The sequence below is a fragment of the Cyanistes caeruleus genome, chromosome 8 (assembly GCF_971803275.1).
Source record: "Cyanistes caeruleus chromosome 8, bCyaCae1.hap1.1, whole genome shotgun sequence".
In the NCBI taxonomy this organism is placed as follows: Eukaryota; Metazoa; Chordata; class Aves; order Passeriformes; family Paridae; genus Cyanistes; species Cyanistes caeruleus.
The window spans coordinates 147,731-168,608 of record NC_141708.1 but is presented as its reverse complement, the minus strand read 5'-3'; the positions used below and the strand labels follow the sequence as shown (position 1 = coordinate 168,608).

Sequence of the window (20,878 nt, the reverse complement as noted above, 5' to 3'; positions counted from 1 at the left end):
CTGTCTGCTTAAAACTCAATCACTTATGATCATAAATTGAATGTTAACAAATACTTCAAAATTAAAAATCTCTACCACATTTTATAGAAGTAATTTCAATTAACAACAGCTTTTCATAATTAGAATGGACCAGGGTCCATTAGAGCTCTTTCACATGGTATGGATGCTCACAAACGTATTTTCTTCAGTCATAACCAAATTGCTTAATGCTAAGTTTTCTATAACAAGAGAAAACAGGCATGGCAAACTTTTTGTTATATACTATGGTACACTTTGCTAATTTGGGTATGATTACAAACCTCACAAACCACACTTTGCTGACTGACTATAAAGAAGTGAGGATTTTAGGGGTGGAGTTTTAACAGAAAATGCATGTTTAAAGAATTGTTCTCCAAAACTAGAAGGGTTAGTACTTTTCTCAGGTACTCCTGAGATTTTTAAAGTACTAACTGTAACAGCTGTAAATACAGTATATCATACACATGCTTTTATTTAATACAGATAAAAGACCTAAATTACAAACCTGAAGCGCTTGTTCAGCACATACAACATATAAGTCGGTGCTGATGTTATCTGATGAATCAAGTGCAGATTGTCCTTCACTAGCTGATTTGATTAACTCATAAGCATTCTTCAGAGCCTGAACATCTGAAATAAGAGAAGGAATAAAGAATTTTTGCTTCCATGTGTACATGATTGCATCCAAATGAGCTACTTGATATTCAGTCTCTCCTCTGCAAAAATAAATAAAGAATGCTTAAGGAAAATAATTTCACACACACGTTACTCAGACACAGTTTTAAGAGGAAGCATTAATAGCTGTCTTGCTATTTAAAATCACTAATGTTAGCACACTAGAAAGTGAATTTAGAAAACAGATTAGGATCAAACTGTTTTCCTGAAAGTCGTATTTTAATTTCACTTCTTTTTAAAGACGGTGATGAGATCGCGGCCGCCGGCCGCCCGCTCACCTCCCGCGCTCTCTGCGGCGAGCAGCCGCTCCCTCACGGCCAGCTCCATGGCACGGCCGGACGGGCCTCACCGCGAGTGGAGCGGGGCAGCTCCGAGCCGCGACCGCGAGGCCCTTCCGCAAGCCCGGAGCCTCGTCCTGACAGCCGAGCGATGCGGCTGCCAGACACCCGCAGCCTGCCCTCGGCCGCTCGTTCCCACAACACAGGCGTATCCTGGGAGCGCTCCGGCAACACACGAGCGCTTGCCCCTCCTGCCTCCCTCCCTTCCGCCCATCGGCCTCGCCCCACGGGCCGGGCGAACCGGGAGGGAGCCGCCCCCGGGCCGCGGCCGCGGGAGCTGTTAGCGAACGGCAACCGGAGCGCGCACGGGCGGAAGGGCTGACAGCCAACGACTGATGCCTTCCTGCAGATGAAACTAGCACTAAGTAGTGTTATGAATACACCAGGTCATGAAGACAATTTAAAGGCTTACATACATAAACTCAATTTTAAACCTAAACCCTTTTCACTTCAAACTAGACTGCATATCTGTACAAGCAGCTGTTCCAGTACAAGGGTCTGTAAAGAATTCAGGAGTAGAATCGATCCCTACCTCTACTACGAAACTCCTCTCTGGCCACAGTGCCCATTTAAATCAAGTAACTGTCTTGCTTCTATGAATAACAATGAACAGACATAAAACTAATCTGAAATTAGGTGGACAAGGAAAAAACCCTGTATCAAATGTGCATCAATTTCTGAAGCAGAAAGCAATATATTAGTCTTGTGTAATCATGTTAGATAATAATAACAATGGCTTACTGTGGCTTATCATCTTATATACATATATGATGTTTGTATGTACCCAAATTTTGTAACTCTTACTCGGCTACAGCCTAGACACTTCTGGATGTCTGTTGGCAGAGTCCCAGACTCGTGTAAGTCTAGTATCTCCTCAAATACAAGTGAGTATGTGAAGACTCAACTGACTTCTGTAATGTACATAATGGCCAAAACGGCACCATCATAAAATAAACATTCACTTCTTTTCTTTTTACCATTCCTCCTCATGAAATACCTGGGTGCTATGATCCAGTTTAAACCCAGAAGAGCAAAGAAAATTAACTCTCTGTGTATAAAATGGAAAGAACTTTGAAGGTTCAAAATATACCAAATAACATGACTAAAACCAAACGAGGTCAAATGTTGTTGCAAAAAAAATCAATCTATTTTATTTAATAGTAGAAGAGGCAACAAGAAGGAGAAAAAAAGAAATAGAAAGTGTGCATGGGGTGGAGGGACCAGGGGAGACTGACAGGAGTTAGGTGGAAGCATATCATCTATCCAAGGGTCCCAACGAGGTCTTGTTGCCCCCTTGCGTTTGGTCTTCTTGGTGGTGAGAGTGACTATCACCGCCATGCCGCACCATGCCAAAGAGTATAAAATCCCATAGATTAATATATGCTTTGGGCCAGGTGGTAACATCCACGTTCTCCTGTGCAGGGGGCCAATTTGACACTGTCCCTTGCTAGACTCTGGATTTGTTGCATGCTGCTTCAGTGCTGTGGTGCAGAGTCTGGGGACTCCTTTGTGGGAGCCTTTGATGGGCTATAACATCCCTTCTCCTATCCTTCACATGAATGTGGTTTTTTCCCTGGGTGAAGGGACCCCTCAGCTAGGCTCCTCTGCACAGTGCAGGATGGACAGACACTGCGCCTCTGGCCAGAGGATTTTCCAACACACACCCAAAGCCTTTTTCCTCCCTCCCTTTGGTTCAAGGGTCTGTGCGACAGCCCTGGGGCTGTGATTTCCACCCTGAAGGTGTTAAGCTTGTGCTTTGTGAATGTCCCCAGCCCTGAGTTGTTACTTACCTCTGTCAGGGAGCCGTCAATAGCCTTCAGTCAGGACCTCATTCAGGGTATGGTGGTCTTCTCGACAACTTTCATGATACAGTTCTGCTACAATAAGCAAAAGACTGTCATGAAAATGTTTAAGCCATAAACCATAATATTTCAGTCTCTGACACTGTGCTAAGAATCTGGCTGTATTATCTCCAATTTCAATGGAAAATTACTGGCTGCTATATAATGACATGGTTTGTGACTATCAAAATCTACTAATTACATCATGGTAAAATGACCAGGAAAACATAAAAAGGAAACAAACAAGACCAAGTTAAAGTCAATAATTTGAATTAATTTTTAAATTAACTGAAAGGAATTAAATCAAAGAACTGACTAAAAAAAAATTGGATATTTGGGTGATGGTCATATATCACTTCACTAAGCTTTCTGACTTTTCTGAAATTGTAACCCAATATGGAATGACTGGTATTCAAATCTGGAAACTTAAAAAATAGGTATTCATCCTCCTAGTTGTTACCCAACAACAAGTATGATCTCCTGATACTTTATAAAATAGAAACCAGTGGCAAATGGCTGGTAGCTTTTGCTAATGGGTCTGTGTCCTTTGCTGCTGCTAAAGTCACCTGTCTGAACAAATAAGAGATTAAAGTAGTCATGTTAAACCATATAGTAAAAACTTTTAAAACAGCACATCTCCTGTAAATGGTCGAAAGAAAGTGTACCAAGGAGATTACTTTACTGTCCAGTTGACTTCTATAGAATTTCTTTTATTTTCCTTGAATAGATGAAGTAGTAGACAACATGCCCAGTCCCATCCAGTCCTCCTACAGGCAAGGTGAGTCTAGAGAGAATGAGAAATAGCACAGACCAAATACTGTCTAATGAGAATTATATAGATGTCAGAGGAACCATTGGTTTGCTCCATATGCTTTTTTATTATAATTACTTCCTGATTCTTTTGCACTCTGGTTTGCAGGTTCAAACATATCACTTAATGTGTTACACGTTTGTCCTTCTCAGAGGGCTTTGCAGTAGTGTGCTTTTTTAACATGTAAGAGATTACAAAAATGGTTTTCTGTAATATTTTCTCACCTGTCGCTCCTTTCTTTCTGCTTTGTCCTAAGGCAGCTTAAGGCCAACTTCATTATCTGTACTGTGGGTGGTGTCCCTTCTCATTACGTGCCATGGAATGTGTGTATGACCCCGAGGAGACTAGACATATAGATTCCATTTATTCCCAAGCAGCATACTAATGTAAAGCTATGAATGCACATAAAGAGCAATGAAGGAGAGAGACTAAAGTTCTAGGCTACAAAGAGATTTAGACAAACTGGAAGTGTTATCTATAGACACTATGCATCTTATTCTCTTTGTCCAGAAATTGATCATGATCACTTAACTTGTATTACTAAATTATTTGTCATTATCAATTCTCTGATTAAAAGCTTAAATCAACCTGGTTTTCTATAAGTTTAATTGCTTGTTCCTAGAAAGCACTTATAACCAAATCATTGAAGCAGTTAATCTGCTGAGGAGTGGGTGTTTTTTATTTAGAATGAAAGACAGCAAATGATAAGTAAATATCCAATGACACAATGTCTCTGTTGTCTGTACTGTCCTAACTTGCCAAAAAAATAATGGCTTAAGGTATCTCTTCTCCATCTCGGCTTCTGATGAAAACCTAGTACACACTGAACACAGGAATGGAACTGGGTCAGAGCAAAGGCCTAACCAGTGAGCTTTCCTTTGGCAGAGATGAGCAGTAGAAGGCTAAGGAAGAGTTTCAAATGGGGGATTGCAATATTTCCAGAGTAAGGAATCCCTGAAGCTTCCAACAGCTCAGAAACAACACACTGGAGCAGGCCCTGTTACAGTACCTGCATTTTTAATAACATTTGATGTGCTTCCTTTCATGAATTTGCCTTATTTGACTCCTTGAACGCATACTGACTTTTTAATCTCCACTATATTGTGCCAGTCAGATTCAGATGTTAAATAAATATTGCATGAAAAGAACCTCACAAAAAGTACCTAAAAAAATATTTTCATTTGAAAGATACAAGCATAAAAGTCAAACTGTCCCAGGACTTAAATCTGTGTGGGATTTTAACTAAACTCTGGCATTTGTTTGAAATTTGAAATTTGTTTGAATTTGAAAAATTTTCATGATGTCAAAATTAAGAATCTTCTCCCATCTGGTCCACTGTGTAGAAATGTTTTTGATACAAAGTCGAGAATTAGTGAAACACTGCGTTTTCACCTAGGCAGCTCTGCAGACCAATTTGTGCACTCTAACATAATGTAAAGGAGTGACTGCTTGGTGACCCACTCAACCTATATCATTTAAATGATAGCAGAATAGGGTAGCTCATGTTAGACACGTTAGACACTACTGCTCTTAGCGCACAGTCATCATGCCATAACATGAATTCAGGCATAATATGAATTCATTAGCAGTAGACGATTTCTAGTAGTTGTCAACATACACTAGCTCCAATTACCTGAAATTAACTCTAAAACGTGCTATTTCAGAAGAGCGTTGCCCCGCCCTGCCCGGCCCCCTTGCGCCCGCGCAGGCGCTGCGGCCCCGCGGGGTCCCGGCGCTGGTGCGCGGCCATGGGCGGCTCTTGTGCGGTGCCGCCGCTGCCTCTGCTGTCGCTGCCTCTGCTGCTGATGATGCTGCTGCTGCCTCTGCTGCTGCTGCTGCCGCCGCCGCTGCCGCCGCTGCCCGCCCTCGGCCCCGCAGGCGCGTCCCGGCGCTCCGGCGGCAGCAGGTGGGTAGGGGATGGGTTTCTGCCGCTGCTGGCGCTGGAGCGGGCCGAGGCGGGCCAGGAGACCGGGCGCGGGCCGGGCTCCCAAGCGGGAACTGTGGCTTGGCCGCCTGTGTTTGGCCGTGGTGTTGCCGCGCACCCGGGCCCGGGACAGCTTAACGCCGGCCCGGGACTGCAAAGGCTTCCCGGGGCCTACAGCGCCGTGGCCGAGATGAAGCGAGGCTTGGCTACTCCGTGAGGAGGCAGCTGGCGGTGGGAGCTGGGAAGTCTGGGTTTAAGAAAAAGGAGCTTCGGAGTGCTATGAGGAGGCGGTCAAACAAATACAGACCGCGAGATGCTGTCAGTGAGGAAGACGGTCTCAGCTATTAGGGAGTATAATCTAATCTTTGCAGATTGCCCTCGTGAAGAGGACCGAAAAGAGCTGTAATATATGGGCACTGATTTTGTTTTTAATCACCTTTTTCTTCCAAAGTGATTTCTAATTACACTAACCGAGTGTCCACAAAGTTACTACAATGACAAGAGAGGCCTTCTGTAATTGATTATCGATGCAGATTGTACAACAGCTCATCTAAACTGATGAAAAGTCATACTGTGTTGTTTGCATTATGTAATGTAAAACACGAAATTATGCAATTATGGTCCATTTTATAGCTGGGCGGGGGTGTTGTCTTTACAGGTCTGTGAGTCAAATGTGTGTGGAAAAGTCACTCATTTTCAGAAGTAACATCCCTTATTCTACAAACATCGCTTCTGATCCTGGTGGACATGATCTGCTGTTCTGTGTGCAGTTGGATGACTGTAAGCAATCTTTCACACATTTTGTTTATAGATTGCCTCTGCTTAGGGAATATTCTTTTGAACTATATGTTATAACTGTTGCTAATTATTTTAGCCGTTAAAGTGTCAGACCATAGTGAATCACCAAAGACACTGTTATTAAGGGTAGGGTTTCTGGCTGAACACAAATCTTTATCAACTGCTTATGTATCTGAGATACCTTACATGGTCGGCTACATGTAGAGGAGCAGATAAGGGTTGATGTTTGAAGTATCCCACTACTATAATTTTCAGAAAGTGTTTTCTTATTGTGTCTTGGATTCTTTATTATATATGCTTATTTTCATCCTTTTTTCTCTGCTGGTGATGATTTTTTTCACTGGTAATCATATATCCTGTAGGCTATGCCATTAACATTCTTTTCTCTTTCTGCTTTCCACATTATATTACATTTGAGTGATTCAAAGTCCTGTTTCTGGCATTCAGTGCAATTGCTGTGGTTTCACATTTTTGAGTTATTGTCTGGGAGTTGTGACCCACAGTTCTGCCTGCTTCTGACCTAAATCTTGAGTATTTTAGGTTGGGAGGGACTCAGGAGATGAACAGGTACAACAGCTAGTCAAAACAATGTTAGCTTTTTACTGACTTGTCCTGCTTTCAGCTCTTTATAGATTTTGCCTGAGTCCTTTGCATACAAGGAAGAACAAAGAAATTATGAGAGCTTCATAATATATAGCATGATAGGTAGTAGTGCTAGAACTTTACCCATTCCAATTTTCAGTTTGTCTCGCAGTAAAGATGAATTTAGATAAGGCTTTAAACACAACTTAAAGTGTTGTCAGGCTCCTGGGCTTTTCAGCCTGCAACTTGGAATCTAAATGTTACCCATTTCCCACACCACTCATAATATCCTAAAAGTAAGACTAAAAGGATTCTGAATTTTTAATGTTATGCACAGAAAGGATCATATGTGTCCAGATGTCCAGATGGCACCCAATTTTTTTAGTCATTTGATATTTGGGCCATGTGTCTATCACAATTAGGCCCACTGAAGAGGCCTAAACATTTGACTGCATGTATTTGTTAGTTGTAGCACACCTGAGAACAGAATTCACTGTTCACATGGCCTTTTCGTTTTCTGTGATTGTTGTTGGAAGAACGTATGGGGAAGACTTTATTTGGGATCACCTGAAGGATCATGTTTTCTGGTAGAAACAGCCTTCTCCCTAGTGGCCTCTCCCATGGAAATATAGGAACACGTATTTTATTCAACTGATTGTGGCAGTAGCTTTTCCAAGATGGTGTGATGAGCTACCATTGCCAGAGATTAATCTAGCCCTAATGAATTATCTGGGCTGGTGAAAGTGATGCACAGGTTGACTTCACCTCGTTGGAACTATTGCTAGCAGCTTAAATTCTGCTTTGCTTTTCTCTGCAAGATTAAATACCCTTTAGTATATAAACTTAAAAAGTTTGAATCTCTTAAGTTTTCCTGAAGAAGGTATTTCCTTCCAGTTTTCAGCTGTATTTTGCATTATGTAATATTGTTAACATATATTAGCAAGTATTCAGCTTTGATAATGGAAGAGTATATGATGAACTGGGTCCCAAATCAATTAAATGGCTGTGAGTAGCACAAATGCAAATGTTTTCTTTTTCAGTCTAATGATGATACATCATTCAAACACAAAACTAAGGTTTTGTGAACCTTGTGGGAGCTTAATATTCGTTTGATTTTTTTTCTTCTTGAACGATTTAGTTGTCTGCTTAATTCATGGTGTATTTGGATATTAAAAAGCTTTTGTTTCTGCTATCTGTGCTGTACCTTTGATCATCTGCTCTGCCCTTGAACAGCAGAACTATATTGAGAGCTTAAGGTTCTGTTTTTACTGTTCTAATTTTACTGTTCTTTTTTCTCTCCAAATCCAAAATCTAGTGGATTATGTAAATTCTTTTTGACACTACTGTAATTGAGTATACTGCCACTTGTTCCTGTTGTCAGTAGGATATGTAATTCTTGAATCTTCCAAGACTCTTTATTTGAATGCATTGAAAAGTTATTCATATTAGGATGAGTCTATGTAGCATGCCTTTAATAGTTTGCCATTTTATAACAGTGCTTTAGCAGTAATAAATTAGTACATTATAGCGTCATAACCATACCATTGAATACCACAGGTCAGGAAGGTATCACTGTAGGATACCAACAGAAAGTAAGTTTTTTTAGAATGTCTATTGTCTATTCAAACTTATCTTGAGTATTACCAACTGCCAGTTTTACATAATCTTTTTTAATCCTTTTAATTTTGCTTTTAATGAACTCGCAAATGGGTAGTGCTTTGTTATTAAAATTTTGTGTGTGTTTAATTTGGGCATCTCACAGAAATTACAGCATGTATTAAGGTAGCTGTCAAGGAGTCTTAGGCTTTTTGGAAAGTCACTTTGTGTACTAATATCTGTTTCCCATTAACTGTACTCATGATATCATCCTGTTTGTAGATCATATTAACCTATTAGAAGTGTTACTATGGATTAAAGTAAGGCACCAGCTATCTTAAAATTACTTAAATTGTTCCTTTTAAAAATATTGGCACAGTATTTACTATTACCTTTTCCAGTAAGTTAATATTGGTGGATTTTTTTTTTTCCTCTTTTCAAACTCTAGCAAAGCTGAACTATTTTCAACAGCCACAGGATATCGAAGAATCTAATTTTGTGGAGTTCTTAGAGAAGTATGGCAGGCACTCTTTCTTTGCACCATCACAAGTTCAGCCATCGTTCTCTGCTTTTTACCGTGTGAGTTGAAAGAAAATAGGAGTCAATTTGCACATATGCTTTTACTAAAGCTGTCTGTAATGATGTCTAATGAGAACAGATTGAAAGATTCTTATTTTGTACCCAGAAACCATAGTATCATAGGATCATTGCATATCCCAAGTTGGATGGGACTCAAAAGGATCATCGAGTCCAGCTGCTGGTCCTGAACAGGATGCCTCAGCAATTGCACCCTGTGCCTGAGAGTGTTGTGCAAATGCTTCTTGGACTCTGTCAGCCTTGGGACTGTGACCATTCCCTGAGGAGCTGTTCAGTGCCCAACCACTCTCTGGTGGGAGAACCTTTTCCTGATATCCAGCCTAAGCCTTCCCTGACACACTTCCAGCAATTTCCTTGGGTCCCTCGTCACAGAGAGCAGAGATCAGTGGCTGCTCTTCGGGAGGACTCTGCATAGTACAATGAGATCTTCCTTCAGCCTCCTTCAGGCTGAACAAGCCAAGCGACTTTAGTCATTCCTTGTATGGCTTCCCCTGGAGACCCTTTATCATCTTTGTAAACCTTTTTTGCATGCTCTCCTTTAGCTTTATGGCTTATGTTATGGCACCCAAAAGTGCTCTCAGGGCTCAAGGTGAGGCTATATCAGCATGCAGGGTAGAATGGAACAATTGCCTCCCTTCAGAGGTGATGCTGAGCCAGATGCACCCCATCTGGGTGTACACAGTACACTGGCCCTCCTGTACACCAGAGCACATTGTTGAACTGTTTATCTCGCCATACTTTCTATTCCTTAGTGTATAAAAAGTTTCTAGTCAGTTGCCTTGTATATAAGAGGTTCGACAACCTTTTAGACAAAGTTGGCTGTACACAAAGTATAGATTTGTCTCTTGCCCTTGGCTTTAGTATTCTGCTGTAACTTTGTGATTTCTCCTAATTGTCTTTTCAGGCTGGTGATCCAATCCTAATCTACTTTGATTCTTCATCCATATTGAGCATGCTTAGACAGCCAGTGAAAATGGGACCCAGTGGACTTTGTGCTGATGGAAATCCTGCTGGTTAGTAAAGGGGGAAGAATATCTTAGGGTGGTTTGCTTCTGTTTTATCTCTTTATCATGTCTTAACTCATCCAGGCTTCCTGGACAGTAAAAGCACAAGCTGTACTCGGATTTTTGCCCACTTGAGCAAGAGCTGCGTGACTGACCCTGCCCTAGATGCTGCTTCCTACTACCGTGACTTCACTGTGCTAAAGGTGCTTTTCATATTTCATGATTTTGTTCAAAATCTTAGTTGTTTGACTTTTCATTGCCTTCCACTGGGACTTCAAGTAATTGTAAAACTGGAGTCGGTATGTCACCCCTGATCTTCAAATTGCTGAGAGCTTCTTGCTGGGAAACCTGTCAAAAATGTCATGACTTGTGATAATCCTTCAATTTAAACTACTTTCCAATTAATTTCTGTTATTAGCAAATTCTTAATGTATTTAACAGGTACTTCATTGATACTTCCTAGTCCTAGTGGTTCATCTAAAATTCTCTTGCATTTTAAACAGATTGTTTATCAAAGTATTCCTGTGTGTTCCATCAGCTTGATCAACCAAGCAGTACATGTTCGCAGTAAAGAATTAGGGTGGTTTTTTTACATAAAGTGTAAATAAGATCATATAGATGGCCGATGGCCCCTTATTAATATTAGCTCTATTTATATCCATATCAATTTCTCTACTATTTATCCTGACAATAAATTCAAAGTAACCAATCTACTGTTCTAGGTTCATCCTGCTGGTCTTAACTGAATGCTTATATGAAAATGTCTCCTCTCACCCTGTAGAATTTTTCTGGTTTTCCAAGAGAAAACAACATTGTAAATAGGAGGATATATTAGCAGGGCCCAGTTTAAATTTGTCTTTTGGTATTTTAAAATGCCTTCTGTGGACTATGTCTGTGATTTATAGATTACAAAATGATGACAAGTTTTCACATCTGGAATAAACAAAGTAATTTTGTCAATATAATATTCAGGTTCTTTTGTAATGATTTTATGGCTTTAGTCACTTGCAAACACAGCAATTTACTTAGCTTTTTATTGGTATTGTAAAATGGTTTGTTTATTTTCCCCAGGTCCCAATTAATGACACCATTATGCAGTCCATGAAGGTCAGTCTCTGTTGCCAATGAAAAGAATTTCTGCTCCTGAAGGGAAAATGGGAATGTGCTGTATCTGAGACAAGATTTTTCTTGACTAAAGTAGGACATTATAGAAACAAAAGACATAAGTAAGGGTATATTTTTAAATGAATGGGCATAGATAGGACTAAAGTCAGGAAGGTAGCTTATTTTCTTGGAAGAAGTTTGGGGATCTGGAGCAGTGTGATGTGCCCCTACATCACAGCTACAGCAGAGAGGTAAGTCTGACTTGGATGGAAAAGCAGTGAAAAAGAGTAAAAAATGCACCCTCCTTTTAAATAATTACCAATTGTTAATATGCTTACTATCTCCAGGTAAATGTCACTGCAGTCTCACCACCTGGAGCTCCCTACATGAAGGACAACACATGCATCAATGTTGTTTCTGAGGTATGTGAATCTTCTTCCCTTTTAGAGCAGCTTAACACAAGCCTAAAATCATTGCCCTATTACCTTACTCTGTCTCCTATTGTTCTCTAAATTGGATTTTCAGGTGATCTATGATATAGAATATAGTGGCACAAGTGGAATTCAGAGTGTTTCTGTCCAGTTCAAAGTGAGTAACATCTCTGGGAACTCCAGATCCTCTCTGCAGCAGCACTTCACCATGCACTTCTGGGTTAGTATGCTTATCCTCCCTGGAATTTTACCAAGTTTGTAGTCTGTAGCTTGCGACTCATTTTTGTGCAGATGAGACCTGGAAAGGTTAGAGCAGTGTCATTGTGGTATAGTAGTAACAGAACCCTGGGGTGCAGGTGGTTGAAGACAGGAGGGGAGGCATTTCTGGTCTCAAGTAAACCATGCTAGTGGAAAAATTCAGGCTCAGCACAAGCATGCAGTCTTTCATTGCACAAATTTCAAGGAGCTGATTATTTTTATATGACTATTTTTGTTCTTGGTTTGGTGTTAGGTTTTAGGTGGTTTTTTTTGTTTGTTTGTTTGTTTGGGGGTTTTTGGTTGTTTTTTTGAGGGTGGGTTTTTAGGTTTGGTTGGTTTGTTTGGGGCGTTTTGGCACTTTTTTGATTTGTTTTGTTTGGGGTTTTTTTTGTTTGGGTTTTTTGAGGGGGTTTGGTTTTTGGTTTGTTTTGTTTTGGGTTTTGGGGTTTCTTTATTTTTTGGGGGGGTTTTGTTGTTCTTGGTTTTTGTTTGTTTGATTGTTGGGGTAGAAGGGAAGAGAATGACGTAAGTCAGCAGAATGGCCTTGTGAAGGAAGGGGTTGAAACTAGGGCTGTATCTGACATGTCCAGTGTTAGTGAACAAAGTTACTAAATTTATTCCAGGTACTTACTTAACTTTGCCTGTGTAGCAGGAAAGAAAGTTACAAGAGGCTCTTGGCATACCGTGATTTAGAAATGGAATGGTCCACTGAAAATCGGTCAAGGCAGGGTTTGTTCTGCAGTTCTTCTGTAAGAATTGCCATGACTCGTATATTCACTTCCTCAGAGACAAACGTTGAACAATAGTAATTTATTGTATTGAGAGCTTTCCTGGTATTATCCACATTTCAGGATACTGACATTTAGTTTTTTACATCCTGGACTGCAAATTAAATTGGTGAGGTAAGAGTCTTTGGAAACCAATAGTTTAAGTAGTGTATAATAATCAGTCTTTCAAAACACAGCTTACATTTACACTTTTGAGAATGTGATTTTGATCTTTGGAGATGAATGGATGTCATTGGTGTTAATATTTTCCTCTTTTTCGATTTCTTCCCTTTGCGTCTTTGTAGACCAGGACTCTTTCTCATATGTTGCCTAGAAGTGGAAACCCTGGCTATATCACGGGAGCACCACTGTTGATTGCCAACAGTGGTGTCATGCAACACGTATCCTTTTTCTGCTATGAGTTTTTGTTTATCACTGGGTTTTTTTTAATTTCTGGTACTGCACTGTTTGGACTTTTATAGTGCCCTGATAGGGATAAGGAGGAGTATGGGGGTGAGTGAACTGTTAAATACAAGATGAGTGTTGTATGTTGTCTCTTTATACTTTAGTTTGGCTTCTTGATGTGCAGTCTGTCAGATGAGCATATTAAGGAGTGAAAGTGATGGAAGCTGTTCACAGTTCCTCAGACACACAGTACAATTTAGAAGGAATATGAGAACAGGCTGCAAAATCAGGTAACAACATACACTGCAGTCCTTTCTTACAGTTAGAAGTTGTGGACTCACTTAGCATGCGAGTCCCTGAGGTCACCAGTGGGTCTGTAAAGATCTTTCATATACTCCTAAGAGAACTTAAATATAGGAAAGATGGTGGACTGCTGGAATAATCTGAATATTGTGAAGGTCCTCTTGAACATTTTGAGGCTCTGGTCTGACAATATGTCTTGGGCAAGAGTAGAGCTGAGCAGTAAATCTTAAAAAGTGGTTGTTTTGATGATTTGGATTGTTCTTTTGACAGGGCAGGTGTAGGACCACTGGTGCGATAAGATAGCTAAAGAGCTGCCAGTTTTCTTATTACCCTTCCATATTTTTCTCCTTTCTCATTGCAGAGAGGCTTGAAACTGCATCTGTTAATACCATTACTTGTTTACTCATATAAGAGCAGAAGAAATACTTATTGCAGAGAAAGGATGTTGGTAGTGTTTTGGGTTTGTTTTTTTTTTTGTCCTAGAAATCACTTTGTAAGAGGTGTTGTTTTCTCATTTCCAGCCTATCCCCAATACTGGAAGACAGTAACTGTAGTTACATGCAGCAAAAGTTATACGAGGCTTTTCAAGGGATGAACAGAACAGGAGACTTTGCTGTAACTGGCAATGCTCATTCAACCCAGGCAGAAGAGTGGATGACCATTCTGATTCAGAACTGCAGTGTGCAGGTAATATGAATGCAAAAAGACCATCTGTAAATATTTTTCCTTTCATATCTTTGTGCTGACTCAGGGAGGTGGGGGTCTCTTGGACTTCTTGTTGTATAATGATCCTGTGATTCACAGGGATCTTGATACGTGTAAGCAGTCATTATGGTTCATATTATTAGAGTACTTAACAAAAAAACCACTCAAAAACCCCCAACAAATCCTGACAGATTTCCTATCTCTTGAATCCTGTTCCTGCTATTTAAATGGGCAAAAAGAGTTAAATACTGAATCCAGTGTTCCATGATATAGTTTTCTGACAGCCTTTTGGAACTGATAGTAGCTGGTTACTTCTGATTAATTATTATTATAATCCTTTCTGCTTTTCTAGATTAGGGAATATTTTTGTAGGGCTATTTATATCCTATTATATTACCTAATAAGGTTAAAGTTTGTGAGCCAATTGTATTGTAATAATTGTTAATCTGTGGGGGGATGGCTAAGTGGAATGTGAAATCCAAGTGGTAAAGCTGAGACAAATTCTAATTGGAACTGAGATGGCAGTGACATGGATGTAGCTCCAAGATGTGTGGTTGACCTGACCAGAAGTCATGGAGTTAGTGCTAAAGTGATTGATTCAGATTCTGTGACCTATATTATCCAAAATATTGGACTTCGACCGTAATGGTCCTTTATTACTTTTCAAGCACTAGATTCAGTTGATTAGGTTATATTTTATTTTCAGGCTGTGAATTGCACTTCCTGTTGTGTGGTTCCTGTGACCCTGGAGATACAGATATTGTGGACTAGAGTGGGCCTCCTGTCCAACCCACAAGCTCAAATACTGGGTGCACGGCATTTCTACCAGTGTCACCCCTTCAAGGTATGGAATTAAAAGCCCTCCCTCACACACAGAGGTAATTAAAGGGGGTTTGCAGTTTATTAAAGAACCAAGGAATCAAATGGTCTTGAAACTAAGTTGAGGTCTGTTGAATTTTAGCAGTTGTCTGGCTGCAATGGTAGCCTTCTGTAGAGGAATGTTGTTTTGTGGTCCTTTCAGTGCTGTCCTCACTCAGTTGCATAACTGGAAAAGGTACCTTCTTTCCAACCCTGAACCACTTTCTGCCACTTAAGGACTCGGTCTTTAAACTTTCAGTTATGGTTGGTATAAAGTTAAAAACATTCCGTAACTCCATGTTTATTTAGTCTCTTAAAGCCTTGATAGGAAATTTGAGTTGAATAGTATTTCACAGATTTCACAGAATGCTGATAATCTGTGCAAGAAGATACTTCTCTTCTTCTAGAGATTCTGAAATCACCAACAGGTAGCTGAGGAAGTGACTAATGCTGATGGCAGCATATTTGGAGAATTGGGGAGGAAGGCTGTAAGCCAGAGAGAGGGTATTCAAAGCCAGGTTGGATGGAGTTCTGAGCAACCTGGTCTAGTTGAAGGCATCCTTGCTCATCGCAGAGGCTTGAACCTGGGTGACCTTTAAAGGTCCCTTCCAGCCCCGACCATTCTGTGACTGTGATGTCAGCAGGAATTTATCAGCTAAAATGTTCACAGAGGGCAGAGCAGCCTTTTTCAAGCATGTGTCAGTCTTTTTTTTTTTTTGATGTCACATAGTCTTTTAGGCAGCAGATACATTTCAAGGCTTACACTTCTCTGTAAGGGCTTTAGGGGCTTTAGGGGAAGCAGCTGATGCCCGCCTGGGCATCTTCATGGCTCTGAGATATGGAATGGAAAGTTTCTGTCTGATCTGTTAACACTGTGTGAACTTCAGACTCAATTTAAATGAGATTTTACACTTGTTTGAATGCATCTCGTAGTACCCCTTTGTTGTCCCTTCTTGCAAAGTAAAGTACATGAAGAGAAGAGGATAGGAATATGAGTAAAACTCATATTACCCTGAGGCAAGCTGATATCCCCGCTCCATGAAAATATTTTTTAAATCACCTGTTACACAGCTTCATTAACAAAATTTCTGTCTGAGGAAGACGACTTGCATTCCTAGTAGAAGTGCAGGGTGCAAATCCTTCAGCTAATCAAGAAGAATGAGATTCAGATTTGATTTGCTTGAGCAGCTGATTCAAATTACTTTAGAGCTTTAAAGTATATTGCAAAGCTAATTATAAGAAAGCAAGCTTCTGGCAGCAAAAAAAGCCCGTGCCATTAAAATCAGTACTGACTTCATCAGTGACAATCCACAAATTCAGATTTTTAGTAAAGACATTTTAGCAAAGGACCAACTTGCTCTATAGCCAGCAATTACGAATTGCAGCTATTTGTAAGCATACTAGGCTGCACATTACTTTCAAATTATGTCACTTCCCAGCTTTAGCCTACAGATTCTCTCTCTGAGAACTATCTTTTAGTTCCTTTAATTACTCTTTAGAGATTTATTTTTTTTTTATTTAGACAACACTGCACCACTGGAAAGTTGCCTAACTAACTGACTAGAAAACAGAGAACCCAGGGAAGAGACCCAGATTTCCACATCCATCCACAATATCTAATCACAATTGTATTTGGACTTCATGAAAATACTGGACATTTTAAAATGATGTAGAGCTCTACAAGAGCATGCTGGAAATTGCAGATGGTTGCCTTCTCCCTTCTGTTCAGGAGGGGTTGTTTAAGGCTTTTTTTTCCCCTGCACTAATCTCTCTGATTTTAAGGCAGTTTTTGAAGGTTCACTTAAATCAATCATCTTGAGGCTTCTTGTTGACTAGGGCAGTTTGGTCTATTGTGTGTTTACTCATTGATAGGAGAATTTACATCCATCAGAAGTGTTGGGGAAATTCTACTTGTAAACTGCTCAGCAGTGGTGAGTTGTGATCAAGGGCTGATCTGGCATGGAGAGCACTGAGGGGTTAAACTGCTGGAAGCAGGAATGTTTGGACACATTGCAAGTGAGTGAAGTTTCCAGGTGATGAGAGAACAAACAGCCTCAGCATTTTCTTGTAGTCATTCTGGAATGGGAACTGCTCAGGGGCCACCTTTGGGCAGCAGAGCAGGCCTGGGGGATGGACCCCAGCTGGCTGAAGTGCCCCATGCTCTCAGGACTGCTGCTGCAAGTACAAAGGTGCACAAGGAATCTGCTCATGGTGCCTTTTTGTAGACTCCATATAGAACCAGGACTGTACCCAATGCATTGTTCATTTTATTTTTCTTTTTTATTTAAGCACAGAAATATTTTTTAATTCACCTTGAGGAATACCACAGAAGTTCCCCAATAAGCAGTCACAGTATTTTTGTCTTAAGAGTCATGAGCACTCTTGCCAATTTTTTGAATGCTTCCTACAGAATTTTGCTCTAAAGGCAATCTTTGAAATTCTTCTCAGGGAAGTGAATGAGGTGGCAATTTCACGGGATGGCTTAAATCAGTGCTAACAAGAAGGCATGCTGCTGGTAAATGCCCTCTCAATGTTAGCATGCAGAGCTGGGAAGTGAGGCAGGGGCAGTTGCTCTTTTGGCAGCAGCATGGTCTTAAATCAGCCCGAGGTAGCCATGAAACTCCATGTAGCTCAAAGAGCTAGTGTATTAGTTTTCTTGAGGCATTCTGTTAAAACAGAAAAGAACGGAGGTCTTAGAGGTTTAGTCCCCTGTTTGATCTTCACTGTTCTGTCTCCTTCCTGAAACACCATCCTAAAATGTGAGCAATAAATTTATTATTGTATTGGGTCCCTGCTTTAATTTATTGACATTTATTGATAGGATTTGCATCTTGTGGCAGTTCTTTCTGGTAGCAAGCACTTGTCCAAAGAGCCAAGTGATCTTTTATGAACAAAAAATAATCTTGCTTGCATGTGTTCTTATTACTAACTTTCCTCTGAGTAGAAGGCTTACTGTAGCACAGCTGGAGTCACTGCTGCCAGTTTGGAGATCTGTAGCATATGATGCCTGGTAGCTACTGGTCTTTACTACACCCTCAATGTACCTGCTAAATTTCAGTTTGGGGAAAGAGGGCTTACTCCTCTGAAAACTTAGGACAACAACTCCTACAATCCCAAAGCCATCATGCTTACCAGTCATCTACAGTGAGTCCCCATTAGGAAACTGAGGAGGGTATGCCTTTTGTATTAAAACTGCTAAACTGTTTTTGCTTTCCTTCTTGTTGCAGTTTCTAAACATGAGCATGGTACCTGTGTCAACTGTTGTTACCTTCACTGACATGACAGATTGGCCAGAACCTCCACGAGACCAGCCCCAAATGCACTGGAAACTCCCATTTGACATCTTTTTCCCATTCAAGGTGGCCCTGAATGTAGAAAGAAGTTACAAAGCTGATCTGGCTGGGTATTTATTGTTGATTCTGATAATGTCTAGCATTTTCTGCTTTTGAAAATAGATGGAGTCTGTATTTAATGTTTGGTGAGTAAATTGATACATTCAGGATACAATCCAGATGATGGACTTTGGTCATCAGGTTTTATACCATGTTTGTGATACCTATGAGCCTTCTGTTCTTGGATAAGCCATGTGGACAGTTTGTCCTCTCAGGTCCTTATTCTCTGTATGTGAACCATCTGTGAACATCACTGCAGTGACACACTTGAGAAATGTAGAGATCCAGGGGCATTGCATTAAGGAAGGACAAGGAAGAGAACCTTAAAATGATTAGTCTGTGTCTCCAAAAATGAGGAATGCTCTCTATAATAGGGAGTATGGAGAGAGAAGCAAAGTTCAATCAAAGCGTTTTGGAGCTGCTTTCAGTTAGCTCCCTGTTGGAGAAGCACCTGATTTTTCCATATGGAATTAACCGAAGATTTAAAATAAAGGTGCTCTCCCTGGTGGCCTGAATTTTTATTTTATGAGTAGAGATGTGTGCCAATCACCCCTAACCTCTCCTTGTTAGATGATGACAACCACACCTGACATTTTTTTGTACCTTGCTTTTCTGTGTCTTTTCAAATACAGCTATTCAATTGTAATTTTCTCGGTTTAATTAATGTTTACATTAGCAACAGTGTTGCACAGAGCAAAGTAATTGTAAATGCCACATACCCTGAAATAAAGTTGCATTTTCATGGTTTGTCAAAACATCTTCCTTCCTGATCTTTTTTTTTTTTTCCCCTGTAAGAAATGGGTCTGAACAGAGTTTTTCCTAGGTGAAAAACATTCTCTTGTTCCACATAGGAACTGAACTGAAAATGATAACCACTAAAATTCTAGCAGCACATCAGAGAGTCTTGTGAATAGTTCTGAAGCTAAAACATTGAATGTTTTAGGAAAATTTGTAGCTGTATTACGAGACTGAAGCTTGCTGCAATACCTTACCTGTGGGCTCAGTCTCTGGGACCAGGTGATACATTTATTGTTTTTGAAGTTAAAGGTGGTGTTCTGATTATGTAGTCTGCCCTCTACCATTACACAGGAAATCTGCACAATTGTTCCAGGAAGCTGTTGAATGAAAGTATATCCTTTAAGCAAAAGATTTTATTATTTCTCTTCTTCAGATGATGGAAAAATCTGCCCCATCTGATGCCAAGTACTCCAATGGAATCAGTAAGGGCCAAAAATATCAGAGCCTACTTTTAACAAAATGCATTGGTTGCTTTTGTACCTATATTGCACATAGCAATTCTGTTGCTCCTGCTTATTACAAACTTAAAAAAGAGTGCAAAAATAAACTGAAAAACTTATAATTAGTCAGGATATTAATGCAATTAATGCAAAACCAGCACAAGGAGATAACATGAATAAAACAAAACTACAGCACATCTAAAAGCTTCAAGGTTAATGTCATGTATTTGTGATTGTTTGCATGATTTATTAGCTGGGAACGAATTCCATGCAAGTGTCTGCAGCTTCCATTGAGTCCTATTCTGGGGCAGAGCAACCACGCTGGTGTGAACATTCAGAACTGTGTGCATTTCAGTATTACACAGGATGGTACTCTTACACAGTAGAGCAGCAACCTTTGATTTTTAGATAGATGTGGCTTCTTGCATGTGCTTGTAATACCTTTGAAAAGCTTTTCTCAGAACATATTAGTAGTGTGTCCCATGTGCTCTCATGTCCCTAATTTGTGGAATCCAGGAAATTAATTTAGAGGTGACAGTAACTGAATTACAATGGGTTAGCTGGAGAGACTTCCCAAATGTCACATGTCAGTGCTAGATGTGTTGAGGTAGGGCTTGAATGAAAAGGATCTGGCATCCTTTTTTTCTACGTTATACAGGTAATTCACTTAGGTGTAACCACAGAGGTACTGTTTACTCTTTGGGCTGCAAATACTTGAAGATGCTGTAAGAATGTATCACCTTAAATTGTAATTATCTACCTAATTATCTAACCTGCAACATGTCTTATTTTTTCATGTTTGGCTCCTTTCACATTTTGTCATAGCAAGAAAGAAAAGCTTGTCCATGACCTTGTCCAGCCTGAATTGAGGCAAATTCAAATTCTAGCTGTGTGACAGCAGTTCTTGTGGGTTTTAGAACCTGCAGTTTCCTATGGCTACTTCCTATGTCTACTTTGTCATGTGTTTTTCCCGCCCGCCTGATCTGAAATAGCCTGTGTTGCAATTCGGTATCAGGCAACATTATGTCAGTGTCACACACAAGGCAGACTCACCTGTCAGATATACAGGAATGGAGTGTTTGTACTCCGTGTCAAAAGGCTGAGACAAAACTCTGAAATTTCTCTGCTGTCAGCATTCTAGCTACAGCCATCTTTCCAACATCGCCCTTTTTTGAGGCAATAGGTCTATTTTTACACTGTCTGAGTGAAGACGATATTTACTAGATAATTTTT

At 40.2% G+C, this 20,878-nt stretch overlaps 2 protein-coding genes across 4 annotated transcripts in view; one reads left to right on the top strand and one right to left on the bottom strand.

Moving 5' to 3' along the window:
• CFAP46 (cilia and flagella associated protein 46) overlaps nucleotides 1–1,368 on the bottom strand; it is a 72,302-nt gene extending 70,934 nt beyond the window's left edge. Inside the window, exons 1-2 of one of the 2 annotated variants that reach the window (XM_023930367.2) lie at nucleotides 972–1,368; nucleotides 524–648 (exon numbers count right to left, since the gene is read on the bottom strand). In XM_023930367.2, coding sequence (XP_023786135.2) covers nucleotides 524–648; nucleotides 972–1,020 — 174 coding nt within the window. In that variant the 5' untranslated portion in view covers nucleotides 1,021–1,368. The remainder of the gene's footprint in view (nucleotides 1–523; nucleotides 649–971) is intronic. The other variant, XM_023930368.2, reaches the window with a different exon arrangement.
• Nucleotides 1,369–5,376: 4,008 nt separating this feature from the next.
• Nucleotides 5,377–19,162, top strand: TCTN3 (tectonic family member 3). Of its 2 annotated transcripts, XM_086899507.1 has the most exons (13): nucleotides 5,377–5,589; nucleotides 6,266–6,387; nucleotides 9,032–9,162; nucleotides 10,085–10,193; nucleotides 10,269–10,387; nucleotides 11,256–11,291; nucleotides 11,636–11,710; nucleotides 11,814–11,939; nucleotides 13,050–13,145; nucleotides 13,342–13,439; nucleotides 13,974–14,139; nucleotides 14,864–15,001; nucleotides 18,243–19,162. In XM_086899507.1, exons 1-13 carry the CDS (start codon nucleotides 5,432–5,434, stop codon nucleotides 18,462–18,464), a joined length of 1,596 nt encoding a protein of 531 aa, XP_086755633.1. In that variant the 5' UTR covers nucleotides 5,377–5,431; the 3' UTR covers nucleotides 18,465–19,162. The 2 variants fall into 2 exon arrangements, with proteins under 2 accessions (XP_086755633.1, XP_023786152.2); XM_023930384.2 differs by lacking the exons at nucleotides 5,377–5,589; nucleotides 6,266–6,387; nucleotides 9,032–9,162 and adding an exon at nucleotides 9,223–9,472.
• Nucleotides 19,163–20,878: the final 1,716 nt, after the last annotated feature.